Raw genomic sequence first — 20718 nt, forward strand, 5'->3', positions numbered from 1 at the left:
CCCTGTGATAGTCTAGACCTAGACAGTTTGCAATGTTTTATTACATTCTACATTTTGCATTAATTGCTTCATAGCTTAGTACCTTAACCTGAAAATCCATAATCTACGACATTTTATATAAATTCCTTCATAATTTTCTCCAGTCCTCAAATTAAGCCTTTTATTAATTTCTCTTAAAATGGTGATTGCCATACATAATGTACCATTGTAATCTGTAATAAATCTCATTTTTAATCAAAACCTCTTTACCACATGACTGACATTTGAATGTAACATATGGACAGTGAATTGTCCCTGTCAGCTCAATGACTCATTCAATACACAAATTTCAATCCAGCTGTTACTGCGTCAGTATTTCATATTTTATGATACAATCAAAATGTTCAATACTAAAAATCTCTCTTGGTGTTTAGTTACAGTGGCTAATAGAATTACATAGTGCATTTGTATGCTTCTCTGTAAGCACGTCACTTGTGAAACTTTTGAAAAATATTGAATTCAGTGCATAGAAACTATATGTAATTTTGTGCTTCATAAATTAATAAAATAATAATTCTTTCTTCTTAAATTGAGCATATGTATAGTTATAATTTGTAAAAACTACAAGGAAGAAAGGAAATGTTCTGCAAAATTAAATATGCAATTTCAATATTTTGCCATTCATCAAATCATTACAATTTCCTTATTTTCTGCCTCATAAACCGGATCAATATGTGTAGACTATTAAACTTGAATCACCCTTATATAGTTAAATTATTAATTTCTGTCGTTCACAGACAATAATATCAACCTGTCCTTGTTTCACTTTCAGAACACTGTTAACCGTTGTCAACACAACTGAGGTAAAGTGCACTTTCATTATCAGGAGATCAGTTGCATGATTTCAATGATAGTGAAATCACTAAAATGAAAATTGGCTGTATACTTTCTTTTCATCATCCATTTTCAGAAAGATAAAATAAAGTCATTATGAAAGAGGATGGGAAGTACACTAACTCAGAGATGAAGATAAATTTGAATGGGAAAGGGGAAAACGTTGAGGTGGGAGTTGGTCCCTGGATAAATCTCAGCAATTTTTGAAGATTTTCTGCATTTAGGAAAAAGAAATCTCTCATGGCTTAGAAGAATTAAATACATTCTACTGTTTTGGCCAAAATGAAAATAGTAAAACATAGCTGTGAAAATCAGGGTGTATAAAGTATATAGTTCTTGTTGACATCTTTAAAGACGAAGATTTTGTTTGTCTAAAACAGAGAGATTCTCGACTGCAATCTAGTAATAGACTCCATCACCTTCAGCATAAGTCATATCAACGTCCATCAACTGAGAGATGAGCAAGCTCCTACCTATATTCAGAAGAGCTTTAGTCTACCCATGCAGCTTTCTGAAACGTTTACTTGGGGAAAGTCCACTTATTGCTAATTGAAGTATGGACCTTTGATGCATATTCTGCTTTTCGTAAGCACCCCAAACAGTTCTATATTCTGTATTACCTTACTGAGATCTGTATAAACTAAACAAATGTCTAAAACTGTAGCCATGTCATATTAAATGGGGAATTAAAGACAATTTCCACAGCCAGGAGAGACCTCCCATCCAATCTGTTCATAGGGTGTGTAAGTCAATCTCTTAAATCAGTGTGCAGGTCTAAGCAGTAGCTAGACGGGATTTTCTTCAATTTCACTTCAATTTTCCAGCTCATCTGCCTTTACATATATCAAACGAAACTGTTTTCACAAGATACAGGAAACAATTCTGATAAAGATTAAATAGATTGTTGTAATGTACATGGTTGTCAGATACACAGATTATTGTAATGTCTGTGGTTGTCATAGATACACAGATTGCTGTAATGTTTGTGGTTGTCATAGATACACAAATTGTTGTAATGTCTATGGTTGTCATAGAAACACAGATTGTTGTAATGTTTGTGGTTGTCATAGATACACATATATATACAGAGGTATAGTATAGTGATCATAATACTTCATCGTTTTATATGCAAGTGCAAAACTCCTAGAGCTACAGTGGCAAAATTCTTAAAACATAGAAAGTGCTCAAATAAAATGTTCATATCCAGTAAACTATTATTCAAGCACACCTGGTAGTATGGCTGGCAGAAGTTTAGCCTTTGGGAGTAAGAGACACTTGGGAGGATGACAGACCTCCAATTTCGTTCCTTGCTGATAAATTTTTCGGTACCCAAAATATGAATAGTTCATAATTCCCCACTAGTAAGTTCATGAAAAGTTTGCGACCTTTTCTGTGATATTCACAGTTAGGAATAAATTTCTTACCTCAGAACTTCCACTTGTTTCAAACACTGCCTCCAACTTACCTTAGAAAATCTCTGTCCATTCCTGAAGGTACTCTGTCTCCGAGAAGATCACTAACCATTTTACAGGTGAACAATGACTACCAATAATTGACGGTCATTACCTTATTGAGTTCCGAGCTGATTTTCTTGACTGCCTGGCTCCACCTGACCTTGGCAGGGGACTCCTGCATCTCGTGGTGGGGCGAGTACTTGTAGGGGTACTCCAGGGGACCATCACTGCGGTCTTGTGTACTCTGCCGACTCAAACCACTTAAACTGGTCTGACTGTTAACTGGACTGTAACAGCAAACAGTACTCACATTAGAAGTCATTAGTGGTTAGATACTGTCATAAACAACAGTACTCACATTAGCACAGTCAATAGCAGTTATATACTTTCATAAAGTACAATTTCTTCGTCATAGTAAGTAAGTAGGTAAAGTGACATGGTTAATTTTACCATCTGTGCACATGTCATGCTGAACTAACCCCAAGGTATTAATGGGGGGAGGGAGGAGGAAGAGGGGGGACAGTGAGGAACTACCACCATGTTTCACATCACTGGGTATATCAAAAAGCTGAAACTGGAAAGTCTTAAGAAAGTTTCCTTCCACTCTTAAGTACTCTTTTCCCCCCCATTTCCGCCTTACTATGAAGACTGATCCTTTCACTCAGGTCTTCCGAATGACAATGCAAAGACAAAAGCCTGAACAGTGAACACATGGAGAGCACATGGTGAGCGAATGGAAAAATAGTAAAGTAGAACATTTCAGGGACTGTGATGATGTCAAAACATAGGCAGTAATGCCATACACCTATCATCTTGCCCCTGCTATGATCGATATTACATTTGGTTATACATTAAGCCTACTCATTTCTAATCTACACAGCATACTGCATTGTGCAGGAGATCACAAGATTATGACCCAGGTTATTTCATACCTCATGTCAAAGAGACATGACTGCAAGATCAAAAAGAATGGTCGTTGGGATTACGGGAATATTTGACATGTGTTAACTCAAAATTTCTCTATCCTAGTCTATAGAGGTCACTGTTCGTTATAGAGAATACAGAATTGAGAGTAAAGAAAACATGGACCATTGGAATCACCAGAGGTGGGATCAGATGCCCAGGAGAAAAAGCATCCCATACTGGCCAGTCACAGCCCTCTATCTTGATCAGGTAAATGGAGTAATCCGTAGTCAAAATTTGTATGCAAGAACAGCTCAACAATTGGTATGAAACATGTCAGAGAGTATTCAACCTAATGACACATTGTATTTGCAAATTAAAATCATTATAACAACCATAGAATTGTGAAATGCTGCCTTTGAATGAAATTGTTGGTTGTATGTTGTTTTACGCCCCATCGAGAACTTTTCATTCATATCTAGATGTCCTCAGTTGTAGGTGAAGTACCACAAATTTAAACCTATGCTTAGTACCAGTGAGGGTTCTTTAATGTGCTAACGCCTGCTAAGACACAGGACATCCATTTTTAAAGTCATATCTAAAAGACCTGTGATTCTCACTTCTAAATGCCAGGCGCTTGGCGGCGGAGTAATCAGTGCCTATGTTTAAGGTAGCGACGGATAGCAACCACGTGATCAGTAAAAATTGTGTATTTTCACGTGAATTCATTTTCCGGAATTCTTTACTCCGCCATAGAATAGTCGAAAAACAAAAAGGGGTTCCGAAAGTGTTTTGTTGCTGTGACTGACTCGCCTAGATAAAATATGCACGTACCACATAAGTATACGTCAATATCTGTAATAATGGTAGATCAAATGTTTCATCTGTGTGAAACTTTTTGCTAATCAAAATGTTAAACCAACCACCAATCCATATACTTAGATACGCTACGTAAACAAAGTTGTTGGTTGATACATTGTAATGTCCGAGTGCAGCATGCTGCGAGATTAAATACTGTTTATACAGTCATTGAGAGGCTAAACAAAGTTTCTTGCAAGAAGAGGAAGTTGGTGGATGCATTCAACTTGGACAATGAAATCATAGTTTCGTTTGGTGAGTGAAAAAAATACCATAGATTTGTTCAACTCACATTTCCTCTGCTATTTCACAACGCGATTTATATTAACATCTGTAAGTTTAAACACACGACATACAGTAGATGTATTATTTTGTATGTATATATGTATTCCATGTGTGCTTAAAATACAACTCCCACCTGTGCATGTGATTGTAAACAAACGGATGTCATGTAAATGTATACCACATTTGTAAACATGGGCTCTCACAACTCTTTTATTAAGAAAATATCGTTATGAAAATAACCGTTACGAAAATAACATACCTTGAACTACATGTATAAAAGTAATGAAAAACAAATATCTGTATAGACCTATTATCTAGGGGTATGAGGGAACCGGATAGAAAGTGGAGGGGGGGGGGGGGGGGGGGGGGCATGTGTTGAATTATAATTCCCTAGACTATAGTGTGTATACATATACTTTGAAATTTCAGTGACCTAAGAAATATATCAAACCTGAGGTTTCGTGTTTCACACAAACATGTAGGTTGGCAAAACCTTTTTAAAAATAATGTAAATTAATCACAAGTCTGCATATGCCCTCTCATAGGCAAATGTATGCACTGTATGTATAAGTAAGATATGTATACTACACGTATGCCCTTCTCTTGACCCACATTTTGTAAATAAAACAGATATGATAAGTCTATGGCAGTTTATGAAAACATATATACATGTCATCTCATATTGCAAATTTATAATTTTGAAACATCAGTATAAAAATTTTCACTGAATATGTGTTGCGACACAATTTTAAAATTCACATTGTCTGTCACAGTCTAATTACTCAATGGTATAATATAGACCTAACTGTGCAAATATCAATTATGATGATCTTTTTTCTAGGCATCAGCCTGAGGACCAAGGGAGGTTAGATAGGACCAGTGCAGGTTGATGTGGATTTCGAGTCAACAAGTATAACAGCAAGAGAGGTACTATATTTTCTTTTGATAAACATTTGTAAAGACAATTCTGAGTATATCAGATATTCATCTTTTTTGCTATACTTAAATATATTTATCTTTATTTTGAACAGGTACTCCATTTACAGTGATGATGAATTATCCCCTGGACCCCCACAACTCCACAAATTTAAAAATGTTTGATCAAGTTCCAAAGATTAAAGAACTACTGCAAAATTTGGGAATTGGATGAAAAACATTAATTCACTTATATGAGCTCAGAGCAGTGGATGTTGTACAACATACTTGAAACTAAATTGTGAATTTGAGGGAAAACAAGTACATGTACTCGTGTATTACATGTACACGCCTTTTGAAAGACAATAATATTGCATAGATGTAAAGGAAATTTCAATGTTGATTATTCTTTCTTAGATATACATGTATTAGTAAAAAATGTGCACATGATAGAATATCAATTTTATAACTTCAATCAATGTGTTTGAATTTTCCTTGTAATTCAAAATTTAGTTGGAACATACATCATTGATACATTAATGTATATCAAATTTTTATAAAAGTTTCATAATGGAACTAATTCACCCCCCCCCCCTTATACATACAGTGAACATAGACCTTTACCTGGGGAAAACTACAGTTAGTTAATGCAATATACATGTACATGCATTCTCAGTTATCCAATAGTGAGTTTTTGGTTCATTGTGAAACTACAATTAAAAATCTTAAACTTATGAAAGACACACCTATCTGTGAGGGCAAGATGACTCAGATGGACTTACATGTAGTGATCCATGGGCAGTTGATGGGTCTCTTTCCATTGATATTAATTATTTATTGAAATATGAAATGGTTATTTAAACATATTTGGTGTATTGTACTGTATAGTGATATAAATTTCTATAAAAAAAATATGTATAGGTAATAGATTTGGTCCAGTTATTACAAGAAATTGTATGAAAAGTAACTAAATATTTAGGCAATCATTGTGAGTGCAAAAAGGTCAACTGCAATAGCACACACTATATATCATTCTGAAATGGCTCATAGAAACTTCTAGTATTGTGAGTTTGAATGCTCAATGTGGTAATTTAGGAATGCTTAATCATTTAAGGTCAATAGTTTATCTCTGCTGACGGTATCTCTTAAAATTCATTTCTAGAAGGGAGGGGGTAGGGTTACAAAATCTGACATAGTTTCAGATTAAACCTCATTTGGTATATTTTTTTCTATTCAATATTTTAGATACTACTTGACTTTTTGTAAAAATGAAATAAAATCGGAAATTTTATGAGCAGAATTTTGTTGTTGTCAGAAAATGTATGCCTGATAGTATTTGAGAAACGTCATATTTAGGGTAAATTTGGCCAATTGCCAAGTCGAATCATCCCTATGTTTTCCTTAGATGCATTTTGAATTTCTGATCAATGTTGATTTTTTGTCTGTTTGTGTTTAATTTACATAACTATATATGACAAACAATATTTCTGATGTCAATAAAAATTTTATTGGCTTCTTTGTTAATTTGCTCAATTTTGGCATTTTTTGCCTTTTGGGGTTGCAAAAGAGGGGATTTCAATCTCGCTTTCCTCGAAAATTAACCTGATTACTTTTGTTGATTTTTTGATATGTTTTAGGATAAAGTCAAAATGTTATAATAAATAAATTTTAAAAAAATTCAATGAGCGGTTTTTTGGGAGCTAGCTATCAATAGCTACCTTAAGTCTTAATTTTTCTGTTTTTAAATTTTTTTTTAATCATTTTTCAACAAACATTCTGTACATAATTCATGCCTTGATTTTGATGTGGTCATGGCATGAGCAGGGTTCAAACTCACAACCTCCCAGTTATGAAGCGAATGCTCTACCACTGAGCTACCATGACCAGTCTGAATGTGACTGTTGAAACATGAAGTAATTTGTCCATTGCCAGCCTTGGCATAAAAATTGATCATATGCAGAACATGATCTCCATATCAAATCAGTTAAGAAACATGAACATCATATGCAACAATGGAATATTGCTCCATAAATATGGGAGTCTGGTGACAGAGAAGCTGAAATCATCCTATTCAAGGGTTATATTGCTTATGTTTATTCATAGTGAAGTAATAACATGTAAAAGATGTAAGTGATATTTTACTGATGTTTATGTATTTGTGATGTATTCCCTTTCAAATATGGTGTTGATGTGTCATTCCTCTAAAAGACATCTAATTGATATCTTGTAAAGTCATATCTCATTGACCTGAGATGTGAAATATCCTGGATCATGCAAGTATGGGTGTCAAAATAATCAGTCATTGGTAGAGACCTAGTCTGCGACTGTCTACAGTCTGTCAGTACAGGCCTCCATCAGAATCCAATGTCAATCAAAATAGTCAACAAAACAATGGTAGAGACCTAGTCTGTCATTGTCCACAGTCTGTCAGTAGAGGCCCCCATCAGAACCAATGTCAATCAAAATAGTCAACAAAACAATGGTAGAGATCTAGTCTGCCATTGTCCACAGTCTGTCAGTAGAGGCCCCCATCAGAAGCCAATGTCAATCAAAATAGTCAACATAACAATGGTAGTGATCTAGTCTGCCATTGTCCACAGTCTGTCAGTAGAGGCCCCCATCAGAAACCAATGTCAATCAAAATAGTCAACAAAACAATGGTAGAGATCTAGTCTGCCATTGTCTACAGACTGTCAGTAGAGGCCCCCATCAGAAACAAATGTCGATCAAAATAGTCAACAAAACAGAAGAAAAGACCTAACATGATAAGAATTGGTCATACTTTGAATGGTGACTTCAATGGTGTCCCTATTTCAATGTTTGTGTGAGCTTTTATTTCTTGTATTAAAATGTGACTTCCTTATCACAAGACCTACATGTATAACACAGTATCCCCTATATAGATTTAGTGTGCTAAACATGGGAGATGTCACTCTCTGAATGGACGGTCACTCTCAAGTTTACCAGATGTAAAAGTCTGATGAATGAACCGGTCACTCTCAGACCAGGAGATGTAAAAGTCTGATGAATGGATTGGTCACTCCTAAACCAGCAGGTGTGTACAGCAGATTGTGTATAGCAGATCTATAATCAGAGACATAACACTTGCAGACTGCTTCTAGTCAAACTTGATCAATATCTTGGAGGAGGCTACTGGCCGTAATTACAATGACAGGTTCAGAAGTAGCAGGGTATATCCATCTCCACCATCTCTAGCAGGCCCATTACACATCTCTAGCAGGCCCATTACACATCTCTAACAGGCCCATTACACATCTCTAGTGGGCCCATTACACATCCCTAGCGGGCCCATCACACATCCCTAGCGGGCCCATTACATCTCTAGCAGGCCCATTACACATCTCTAGTGGGCCCATTACACATCTCTAGCGGGCCCATTACACATCTCCAGCCGGCCCATTACACATCTCTAGCGGGCCCATTACACATCTCCAGCCGGCCCATTACACATCTCCAGCCGGCCCATTACACATCTCTAGCGGGCCCATTACACATCTCTAGCGGGCCCATTACACATCCCTAGCGGGCCCATCACACATCTCTAGCGGGCCCATTACACATCTCTAGTGGGCCCATTACACATCTCCAGCCGGCCCATTACAAAGTTCAAAACACAAACCTTAATAAGAAGAGAGTTACCTACAAATTCTCCTGTGTGTCTAAAATTACATCTCTCTTGCAGGGTGATTTCTAATTTAAATGTCTGTTGGGTTAAGGTTTACAGAAATCTTCAATAAACATTCACAAGTTTAAGTTTAAATCTTTAGCTTTACTTTAACAAGATGTCAAAGAAATGTTTTTTTAACTACATCGAATGAAAAATAAACTTACTATGACAGAATCTCTAAACACTTCAATATGCACTCCATGAGTGATGTTATTCCTATGAACTACACCTATAGAATATAAGTATGCCTGGCATATAACATGACCTTTTAGTTTGTTAAAAAGGCTTATTTAAAAGTTTATTGAAAGCACACACTGTTTGACGGTGTTTTGTATATACATATCATTGAGCCACATTCCTTGAAGGGAACTCATTCACCCATAACAGAAAGGACGTGCTGGGCCATTCCGACAATAATTTCATCCAATGACTCCACAAGTACAAATCACCCATACCATAGTAAATGTGGCCTATTGTAGTGACTTAAAAACATGACTAAATTTCCTTCACATCTATCATCTTGTTTAGTTTTCAGACTTGTGGCATGAGAAAAAGTGAGAAAATTACTCCATTTTCTGTGCTACAGTGGTTTATCTAATGACTCTCTGACCAGTCAATATATTTGTAATTTCATACAACGGAACCTAAGCATGGATACAAGACCACCATACAGTTGTGATGGAATAGTTATATCAAATACTGTCTACAATTCTAAAGGGACACAAAATTATTTAAAAACACTCAAGTCCATCTTCACCCATTAGGGGCAAGATCAAAAGATCACAGTCCACTAAAAATCTAAATTCAAATAGTTAGGGGGAGGGGGATAAAATCTCCCTTAAGTTTCTGTCATCCAACATTGATTACACTTTAGTGGAAAAAGAAAAAAGACAAGTGACTGTTAAAAACTGACAATCTTTCTGAAAAATTCAAACAGGACAGACCATGCAGTGACCAATTAGTGTTTAGTTTTTAAAATGAGTGATGTTTGCTGTGGGCATACTGTGTCTGTTAATTCTGACAAAACTTGGCCTAGTCATTTACATACCACTGTCGCTGTAACACAGTACTTCAATTTAAAACTCCAATCTATTTCTCTATGAAGTATTTTTTTTAAATCCTTCTCAATGATCACATACACACATTTGTCTATGTGACCACCACTGTAAAACCAAAATTTGTGTCAAGCAAGGAGAGTGATTCTATAGATATCTTACATTTCAGGAATATCTGAACATGTACACATCGCAATAAAATAAACGTATTTATCTTCATGTGATTGTCATGTGATTGCCATTTTCTAGTCAATAAATGAAAGCGAATGGCTGCATTATTGATAATCATTGTGTCACCTCTACTAAGCACTGACTGTGCTGAGCAACACATACACAAAGAATATAAAACATTTACATTCACTTAGAATTCAGTTGGATTCCATATTTACATTTTAAAAAAATGCACATTACAAGAATTAGTGTCAAAGGTACATGTATATAGGACTCGCACAGTGGGTGACCGATGCTTACTGCTCCAAGGCAGCTGATCCCAGGGTGTTTCCAGGGGTCCCTGTTTGCCCTAGTCTCAGTTTTGTATTCTTTATAGAGTTATTAAATTGATCACCGTTTGTTTTTTCATGCATGCATATATCTGAGAGAATGAGTATTCAACATGCATTCATCACATCATGACATCATAATCCTTTCGATCTGACCTTGCAGACCCCACACTAAATGTCATCTGCAATGGATGACACCTGTGCTTGTAAGTTACCAGTTTTTGTCAACGCTTACTCAAAACTCACAATAAGACACATGGTAATTATAAGCTTTGTGATTGGTTGGTTGTATATTGTTTAATGTCTCATTTGAAATTTTTCCTTCATATGGAGATGCCACCATTGCCAGTGAAGAGCTGCAAAATTTAGGCTGCAAAATGTATGTTCAGCACTTACAGTCTTTGAGCTAGGAGGGGTCTTTATCATGCCACACCTGCTGTAACACAGGACCTCAGATTTTGCTGTCTCATCTGAAGGACTGCCCCATTTAGTCACCTCTTATGACAAGGAGGTACTGAGGACCTATTCTAACCCAGATCCCCAGGGGACTTAAGCTTTGTGTATTTTATGAATTTGGGGATCAAGTAACTGATTGGCTATAGTATTGTGAAACCAGTATTTCCCCAACACCAGAAACAAAATGGATGGCTACTTGGATACAGGGAATTATTACGGATATATCAATGGTCATCCCACGAGGCATATCGTATGAACTATATTTACTGTAATGACTATAACAGCTTTCATCTATTAAGCATTGCCTTGGCTGTGCATGTTGGAGCTGAATTAATACTTAGTCTTCAATACCACAGATCTCAGACATAAAACCATAAAGAAAAAGAATTGATACATAAAAGTGGGTACAAAATCTGTGTCTGATAAACAGAAAAAAAATTACTGCATAAAAAATTCCATCCGATAAACTGAATTCTCACTTGTGAATTATGTATGGATATATAAGAAATGATCTGTGTTTTGAAATCAGATCAATACGACCTGGGCATCTAATTGGAGCAGGGCATCCCATGCAACCAGTGTGTGCACTTTCTAAGATAGAAAGGGTTTTGGCAGTCTTGAATAAATATATATTGAATAACTATATCTGCATGACGAACAATATTTCTGGTGTCAATAAATTTTTTTTTGTTATTTTTCTCAATTTTGGTATTTTTTGTCTTTGGAGGGGATTTCAATCTACCAATGGTTATCTACAGACCAGCTATCAATAGCTAGTTTAAGTTGAAGTATAAAAAGAGCTTTATCAGCAACATTTAAAATTCATGGCTAAGATTAAAGTTTTTCAAAAGGCCAAGTCCCAAGGTAAAGGTCATAAGGTCAAACAGTATGGTACCAAGAAAGAAAGGTCATCGCCATCTATTCAAACGTTATGGCCAAGGTTTAAAGTTTTGGCGGGCAAACAGACAGACCAAACACTATATGTCCCCAAATCTCTGATCACAGAGCCGTAACAACTTTATCGTGGCAGATCACACGTCTAGAAAATGTCCGTCAGAAAAGCATCTAAATCAGGACTGCTTGTATACAGACATTTTCTATTGATAATTCATGCATACAAGATTTCATCAAGTTTGAATCATGTACGATTGTTTACTGAAAATTAACAATCTTAAAAACTTTAACCAGCTTTTCTGACATCTTAAAAACTTTAACCAGCTTTCCTGACAATGACATAGGGTTGTGACAATTCTTCTCATGACATTTTGTCCTGGCAAGCTAAAGACACTTAAACTATTCCAAATAACACATCAGTACTGAGGACCTGAATCTGAACTTCCCGTGTCTTACTGTCTCAATATGGATATGACAGAACTTCATTCATTAATTGAATAATGTTCAGATTGTAAGGCCAGAAATGGTTATCATCAACCCTAGTCTTTCATTATCAATTTTACATAAACTGTTGACCCTTACCTAAAATCCTGGGTGCTGATTTTACTAGTGTTGGTCATATTTGTCAAATTGGTCAAAGAATCTCCACTTCTTGCAGGGCTCCTGGCAAGGAAAGAGAAAACAATTATCATTATACCACAAAATATCACAGATATATTCCAGTAGTAATATTATAACAGTCAATTGATTTTTTGATTATCACTCTTATCGTCATTCTCCAATTACATCACAAAATTTTATATTCACTTCAGGTAGATAATTGCATCTTTCCCCTAAATCGCATCAGAAAATGGTGATAATTGTACTTGGGCTTTCTATTGACCATTTGTTTACAAGATGCTTTTGTAAAAAATTATTGGAGAGGTCATGAAACGGTACTTAGGTTATCAATAAATACTACAGATACATGTACCAGAAAATTGTTTTCTTTTCTGGAGAATCACCATTCTGCAAGTCCTCTTTCCTAAGATATATCTATGCATGAAGTTTGAAAACATCCTCTTCAGGTTAGTTACAATTAAGCTAAATAAACACTCCAGAGATTCGAGGTCAAGGTCATACACATGACCAAATTGAAGGTCAAATCAAATATTTTGGTTGCAATTGTCTTGCTCTTCCAAATGATATATCTGTGTATGAAATTTGATGACGGAATCTCATAAATAGCTCATTCACAGATAACCTTCACATAGAATTCCGAATCGTGATGTCTGGGTAATATGGTGGGTCAAGGTTAAAAGAATCTGACCTTAGTTGTGGTGATGTATCTAGGTGTGAAGACTAATTAGGAAATCTTCTACAGTTCAATCAAAAATTAACTAAATTCAAAATCCAGAAATGAGAGGTCAAGTTTTCACTCTTCATTCAGAATTAAGTGAGCTGAATGCAAATTGGGACAAAGAGAAGATAAACGTTATAACCACAGTCATCACACATGTGTTACAGAGAAAGCATAAAAACTGCATGTAACAGAAATAAATACTATAATCTGACATTACTCATCACTATTTCCTAGTAAGCACACAAACTAAAAGCCTTTCTGATGTCTATAAAACTTTATAATCTCTACAACAGGGATTAGTAGAGAAAAGACCTGCCCTGACCTCAGGGACTCTCTAAACCCTATCTCATTCAACATATGGTGTTTATAACAATATTGTTCAGAACTAATGAAAATGTCTTTTCTGTGATTCAGTCCACGATATGCTATCTTCCCTAAGGCCTAAAGTGCACAGTTTTCCACAATGCGACCACTGGGACCAATTTAGGCATTTACTTGTGTGCATTTTGATGAGAGACTGTATCCATGTTATTGCATTAAGATCTAACTAAATGCAAAACAATAAGAATTTACATAGCAAATGAGTTACATTGAGGACATCATGATATTACAGAAGAAGGAGAGTGGAAGGAAAGAAGGAAAAAAAAGTGGGAGGAGGGGCATTAGGTGGACCCCCTCTCTACAATGAATTTTTTTCCCCCTTTCCCATAAGTGGGTTATGCAAATTTTTTTCTGCAATGATTGCTACCTTCATCACCCAATAAAACAACAAAGAAAAACATTTTATTGTTTATATTTTTATGCATTTTTCAAAAATATAAACTAGATTTAAGAGCTAAAATATATTGTTGACCATATTGTTACTTTAAACGGAACAGCTAATGCACCCTTTGACCTTGATGATGCTCCATATTTGGTAATGATTAAGCGGACAAGTGGTATTAAAAAACCAGATTAAACTAATTTGCAAGAGACATGTATTCATTGTCAAGGATGAAAGCAATGTCAATTTTAAAAGAAAAGATTCAGTGAATGTAAATAGAATTCTCAGTTGCTGTAATGTACATGTAATAAGACACATTTTTAAATCACGAGTTTCTTTTAGAGTGCTATCAATTGGGATAAAAAAAAAAAAGGTATGGCTCTATAAAAAGTAAAGAGGATTTTAACAAACATGACCTTTTGCATAGGTAAAACAACACAAAATGAATTTCAGAATGTTGCGTTATATAGCTAGCATATATCCATCCACCTACCTGTCTATATATCTCTATTCTATCTATCTATGAAAGGTGAACATAAGGAACAGTAATCAATCTCATAACTCCTATACGGAATACAAAATAGACAGTTGGGCAAACACGGACCCCTGGATATACCAGAGGTGGGATCAGGTACCTAGGAGGAGTAAGCATCCCCTGTCGACCAGTCACACCCCCCGTGAGCCCTATATCTTGATCAGGTAAACGGAGTTATCCATAGTCAAAATCAGTGTGCCAAGAATGGCCTAACAATCATTAGAAACACGTCAGACAGCATTTGACCCAATGATAGGTTGTATTGGCAGACTAGATCATCATAACGCCCATAGAATTTGTGAAATGCTGACTTTAAACAATCTATCTATTTACCTTTCTATCATCTTTCTATCTATCTATCTCAATTAAAAATAAAACAAAGACAAGTAGGAAAACGTAATCTAATAATTGTCTTTTTTTAATTATTTCCATTCCTTCAAGCGCCGAAATAAATATTTTAAAAAAACTACATCCTATTTACTGAATTTCATACTTCTTGAATTCATTTCTCCTATTTTTTCTTTGCCTGTTGTGTCTATCAGAAATGCAAACTCTAAAACCTTGAAGGCAAGGTAGCAATGTGAGACTATGAAGATTTTCCACTCTATGGCTAACATTGAAACAGAACAGAGAGATCATTCATATGACGGCCGGTGCTTACCCTCGGTTCGTATATCCATACTGTCTGTTGTTCCTTGGTCTGCTATTATACGACATGTGCTCAGATTCTGTATCACTGCGACCTTGAATGTACGTGTTTTCTTCATCCTGGTAGTATTCCCATTCTCTGCCGTAATCTCTGCCTTTCAGATCGTGACCTACCCTACGACCATGCGAATATGGTCGATGGTCGTCGCCCTGATCATAATATTGCTGTCTCTCTCTACTGCTGTCCTCGCTGAGTGTCCTTTCCATCGAGTGCTGGTCCCGGATGCTGTCTTCACTATACATCCGGTTGCTTTCTTCACTGTACGTCCTATCATAGTGCCTTCCTCGACTGGAAGATTCTTCCTCACTAAGAGTTCGGCTCATCACCCTCCCTCCACAGTAGCTCTCGTCTTCCTCACTGAAGCTTCTTTCGTTACGTTTTGGACGTTCGTAATCATCATATTCCTCTCGGTCGTACTCAGATCCGTGTAAAGAATCATCCTGATCATAATCCGGATCTTCTGGACTCCTCACTTCAGAACAGTGAGTCAATTCCTCATCGTAAGAGTCGTTATCCGGCTCAGGAGATAAATCACGTTGATAAGCATCTTGACACTGGTAACCATTGTACGATTCCTCGTCAAAACTTTCAAAACGGTCAAATGAGCCCTGCCGGTCATCCTCCAACCCCCCACCGTCAAATGAATCAAACTGTCCATTATAGTAGAAATCTCGACTGGGCTCATGGAGAGGAAACTGTCGCACAGAAACATTGTGTTGGTGAGGAGGGGGGTAGCTATTGTCACTTTTATAATCACTGTCTTCCGACATTCCAGCTGTAAAACAAAAGCTACCTCATTAAACTTATCGACACCAGAGAATGCTTAAAGCTATACTCCCTGTGAACCAACAGGTCAGCTTGCCTATTGTGAAGGCAGAAATGGTTTAATCTTTTAATGCATTGAAATGGAGAATGATTGATTATGCCGAATTGTTTGAATTATTTTCCTCTTGAGAACATAAATAATACAGAGAATGTTTGCATTTTTCCATAACGTGGCTTAGAAACTTTTATTTTACTTTAGTCTCACATGAGGCATAAAAATACTAACAAAGAATTAATCAATACAACAAACAGGTATTGAACATAAACACGTATGTACAATATTATGAATTTCAAAGTGGAAGGAATATCAATCTGTACTAGAAATTTACATAACAATTTTGCAGAACTTCATAATTTCATCCTGTCAGTGCAAATATTTTAGGAGTTACTTCCCTTAGTATAGCATTATTAGAGTTCTGTTGTATAACTATTATACTTACACTGCGTAGAATAAGTGTTTTGCCGTTGTATCGTTATTAACTGCAAAATTAAAAACAAAGAAGGTCAAAATGCTTAATTGTTTTCTGCCAAAAAATAAGTAATTTCTAAAGTTTATTTTCCTGATTACATCCATACACTTGATGTCTATTGAGAAAGCTGTTTATATTGAAATTCTTTTGAATTAAAGGATCTGTCAATCCGATTTATTCATTTATCCACTTACTTCTTGGTCAATCGTGTTGAGGACTTTGAGTTTATTTTCTAGTTCTGCAGCCTCCGCCTCCGGCAAATCTGCCAATAGACAAAGATTATGAATCAAACATTCAGAAAATGCTAGTCTTTTCATTTTTTTCTGGGGGCAGCTGATTACTGCAATGGTATACTCTGCACTTTTTTTCAAACATCTAAACACTACATGCATTGTAAGTGCAGTAGCATGCAAATGGCACTGAAACATGAATATCAAATTTATATCATGCATCTGTACCCCTCGTCTTAACTACACCATGAATATCAAATTTATATCATACATCTGTACCCCTCATCCTAACTGCAACGTGAATATCAAATTTATATCATACATCTGTACTCCTCGTCCTAACTACAATGTGAATATCAAATTTATATCATACATCTGTACCCCTCGTCCTAACTACAATGTGAATATCAAATTTATATCATACATCTGTACCCCTCGTCCTAACTACAACGTGAATATCAAATTTATATCATACATCTGTACCCCTCATCCTAACTGCAACGTGAATATCAAATTTATATCATACATCTGTACCCCTCGTCCTAACTGCAACGTGAATATCAAATTTATATCATACATCTGTACCCCTCGTCCTAACTACAATGTGAATATCAAATTTATATCATACATCTGTACCCCTCGTCCTAACTACAATGTGAATATCAAATTTATATCATACATCTGTACCCCTCGTCTTCACTACTGTGACCACACATACAGTCATCAACCTAGTTTTAAAATCATATTTCAATTTCAAACTCTTATCAAATATAACAATCAATCCACAACTTGCACCTTGCATCCATAAATATTTATGCCTTATGCATTTTATATGTACATGTTCTATATGAAGTCAAAGTCATTGCTAAAACTACACCATAACCACTTCTGTATCAATAATGCATGTGACCTTGTATTCAAACAGCATGAGATTAATCTTGATGTAACTGTTAAAAGATGCATGAGCAATTTAGTATAATAACTAGCGAGCAAAACTTAATTCTGAGCCCTGTTGAAATGCTGGAATATGTTTAAAATGAAGAAAAATTCATTTAATAGTGCAACCAATGATCAAGAAAATTAGGCACAAGTTCTCCACAGTGAATTATGAAATTCCATACAATAATTTTTTTTTATCATAGAAACAAAAGAAAACTTAATGTCACACTAATGCAATGATATTTCAGTGCTGATTTCAATGAAATGTTGAGCTGATTTAGTAATTTTTGATAATTATAGTGTCATGATTCCTCTATAAAGCATTATTAATGACAGTGTGCAGTTTGAATGTAAAAATGTGGTAAGTCAAGAATCTATTCAGAGTGGTGTGATCTAAACAACACAAAGATTATGTAATTCATATGTTTGATGTTGAACAACTCATTTCTAGGTGGTACACAATCCCTTCATATTTCAGGAAGCCATTGAAATCACAGTATTTTTCCTTTCACAAAACAGCAATAATCTGGTAAAAAATTTTCCCCTCTGAACTGAAATCATCTGAAACCCACTTCACAACTGATTTGAAAAATAGCCCGCTCAGAAATCAGAGAATGACTGAATGTAGAGTATTCTGTTGGTTTCTTTAGGTTCCATTCCAGATTTCTTTTTTTTTTTTACTCGTAAAGAGACGACACCAGCTGTAAATACAGTGCAACAAATCTTTACCTATGCATCCAGGGTTGTGACTGAATTCCTCAGAAATTCAAGGAAAACTGGTCAAAAAGGGAGGAAAACACCTCACCCTACCTGGAAAAATGTAATTTTCTGTCACTTTAGATCAAACTCAGAGTGTTTCATGTTTTCGAAAATTGAGCCAATCAGAGGATTTCCTCTGGAAAGAGGAAAAATCACATCTTGATGCATCAGACATTAACGGCCGTAGCAGCAAGGGTTCTTTATCATACCAACACCCACCATGACACACGACCTCCTCTTTTTAATGTTATATCTGAAAGACCAATCACTTGGTGAAGGAAAGCTAAAGATAACGAACAGTGATCAATCTCATAGCTCCTATAAGAAATACAAAATAGAGAGTTGGGCAAACACGGACCCCTGGATATACCAGAGGTGGGACTAGGTGCCTAGGAGGAGTAAGCATCCCCTATCGATCGGTCACAGTCGTCGTGAGCCCTATATCCTGATCAGGTAAACGGAGTTATCTGCAGTCAAAATCAGAGTGCTAAGAACAACTTCACAATCGGTATTAAACACATCAGCCACAGGAACAAAGGTACAGTCATTACCTATGTTAATGTCTCTGAGTTGATGTGGCTGTGGAGATCAGGAATCCAACATGGGGACCTCTTGGCTGTAAAGCAAGTGATGTTAACCACTAGGACATGGCAACCGTAAATACATTTGATAGTCTTCATTATCAGATGACAATAAATGGTAAGAATACTGTAAACACACTTGTTTCTGCTGAGTTACGTGGTTTGAGATGAATCAATCACAGGGTTTCACTAAATATTGGTTCTGTGACTGAGTTACGTGGTTTGAGGTGAATTATTCACAGGCCTTCACCGAATAGTGGTTCTGTGACTGAGTTACGTGGTTTGAGATGAATTATTCACGGGGCTGCACTGAGCAGTGGTTCTGTGAGTGAGTTACGTGGTTTGAGATGAATTATTCACGGGGCTACACTGAGTAGTGGTTCTGTGACTGACTTATCTCCTGTTAGAGGGATTTGAATTTGATGGTATCAACATTGATCACCAGAGAAAATGAATGATTTTTCAGTATATTGTAGATTCAACTCAAATAAATAATTACCCTATCAATATCCTTCTGTCTGGTTCATGTCACCCCATGTCAAAATGTCCCATCTCATCAAGAATGGGATAATTGAAATCAGTAATTGTGATTAGACACATGAGTGGTCTGACCAACTTAATCAGACCACTCCTTGCTGGAGTTTAAGGTCATTTTATAACACAAAGAAATGTCACCAGGATATTGATAAATTTTTATCAGTGTTAGCTATTAATGAAACCCAAATCCAGTCTAGACATTCGGTGAAGCAATCAGACTAACTCCATTGATCCCAAAGATGAACATTATCCAGTCACGTCCTTCAGGGACCTCTTTAAATGGAAATTTATGCAAACATATCTAACTTCCTTCCACATCCCCTGATGTCATAACCAGCTTTAAGGCACCCTCAAATACGACTCCCTCAGAATTCATAAGCACTGCACCACTGAGACCTTTATTTTCTACTGATCAATTTCCACAAAAACAGTCAATTTATAACAATGCTTCTCTGAATCTGGTTCAACTCATTTGGTCCCTGAAGAAAACTGCCAATGATTTTCACACATGCAGTTGTAAAATTCTGCATGACTTGGCCACATTCCGATGCCTTGCACAAGATAATTTAGAACCATGGATGGCAAAAGGGTTAAGTGGAAATTGTTCGTAATACTTAGCAATATTCAATAGCAAAATTATGAAAAGCAAAGATAACGAACAGTGATCAATCTCATAACTCCCATAAGCAATACAAAATAGAGAGTTGGGCAAACCCAGACCCCTGGATATACCAGAGGTGGGATCAGGTGCCTAGGAGGAGTAAACATCCCCTGTTGACCGATCACACCCGCCGTGAGCCCTATATGTATCTTGATCAGGTAAACGGAGTTATCCGAAGTCAAAATCAGTGTACCTATTTCAGTATATCTATTTCCTGGACCTATTCATTCTATTTAAAGACACAATTATCAGCAGAGTTAATTTGGGAATGTGAACTTGAAGCACTGCTCTAGTTGGATCTCTTCTCTGGAAATTTGAACTACACCCTTACCGAAAGCAAAGATAAACATTAAAGGTCTTAATATCATAGGAATTTATACACAAAATATGAAAGCCCTACCTTGAAATTTTCAGGAGATGTTGCCAAGGTCATCTTTTTTTAAAAAGTGTTCAATCTCCACAGTTAAAGTCACAACATTTTGGTAC

General features: G+C 36.1%; 1 protein-coding gene and 1 long non-coding RNA gene across 23 annotated transcripts in view; one reads left to right on the top strand and one right to left on the bottom strand.

Annotated features, from left to right (window-relative positions):
- LOC125651463 (protein unc-13 homolog A-like) overlaps positions 1 to 20718 on the bottom strand; it is a 131658-nt gene that overhangs the window by 71570 nt on the left and 39370 nt on the right. For all 22 annotated transcript variants that reach the window (XR_008803194.1, XR_008803193.1, XR_008803195.1 and 19 more), the window contains 5 exons: positions 16720 to 16787; positions 16496 to 16535; positions 15183 to 16005; positions 12464 to 12544; positions 2440 to 2614 (listed from right to left, as the gene is read on the bottom strand). Coding sequence is in view for 18 of the 22 variants with exons in the window: in XM_056165835.1 (XP_056021810.1) it covers positions 2440 to 2614; positions 12464 to 12544; positions 15183 to 16005; positions 16496 to 16535; positions 16720 to 16787 (1187 nt within the window). In the remaining 4 variants the exon portion in view is untranslated. The remainder of the gene's footprint in view (positions 1 to 2439; positions 2615 to 12463; positions 12545 to 15182; positions 16006 to 16495; positions 16536 to 16719; positions 16788 to 20718) is intronic.
- Positions 3798 to 5726, top strand: LOC125651474 (uncharacterized). Its single transcript, XR_007361258.2, has 3 exons — positions 3798 to 4343; positions 5215 to 5300; positions 5405 to 5726. It is a non-coding gene; the product is annotated as an uncharacterized LOC125651474 (long non-coding RNA).

The sequence above is a fragment of the Ostrea edulis genome, chromosome 5, assembly GCF_947568905.1.
Source record: "Ostrea edulis chromosome 5, xbOstEdul1.1, whole genome shotgun sequence".
NCBI classification, from domain to species: Eukaryota; Metazoa; Mollusca; class Bivalvia; order Ostreida; family Ostreidae; genus Ostrea; species Ostrea edulis.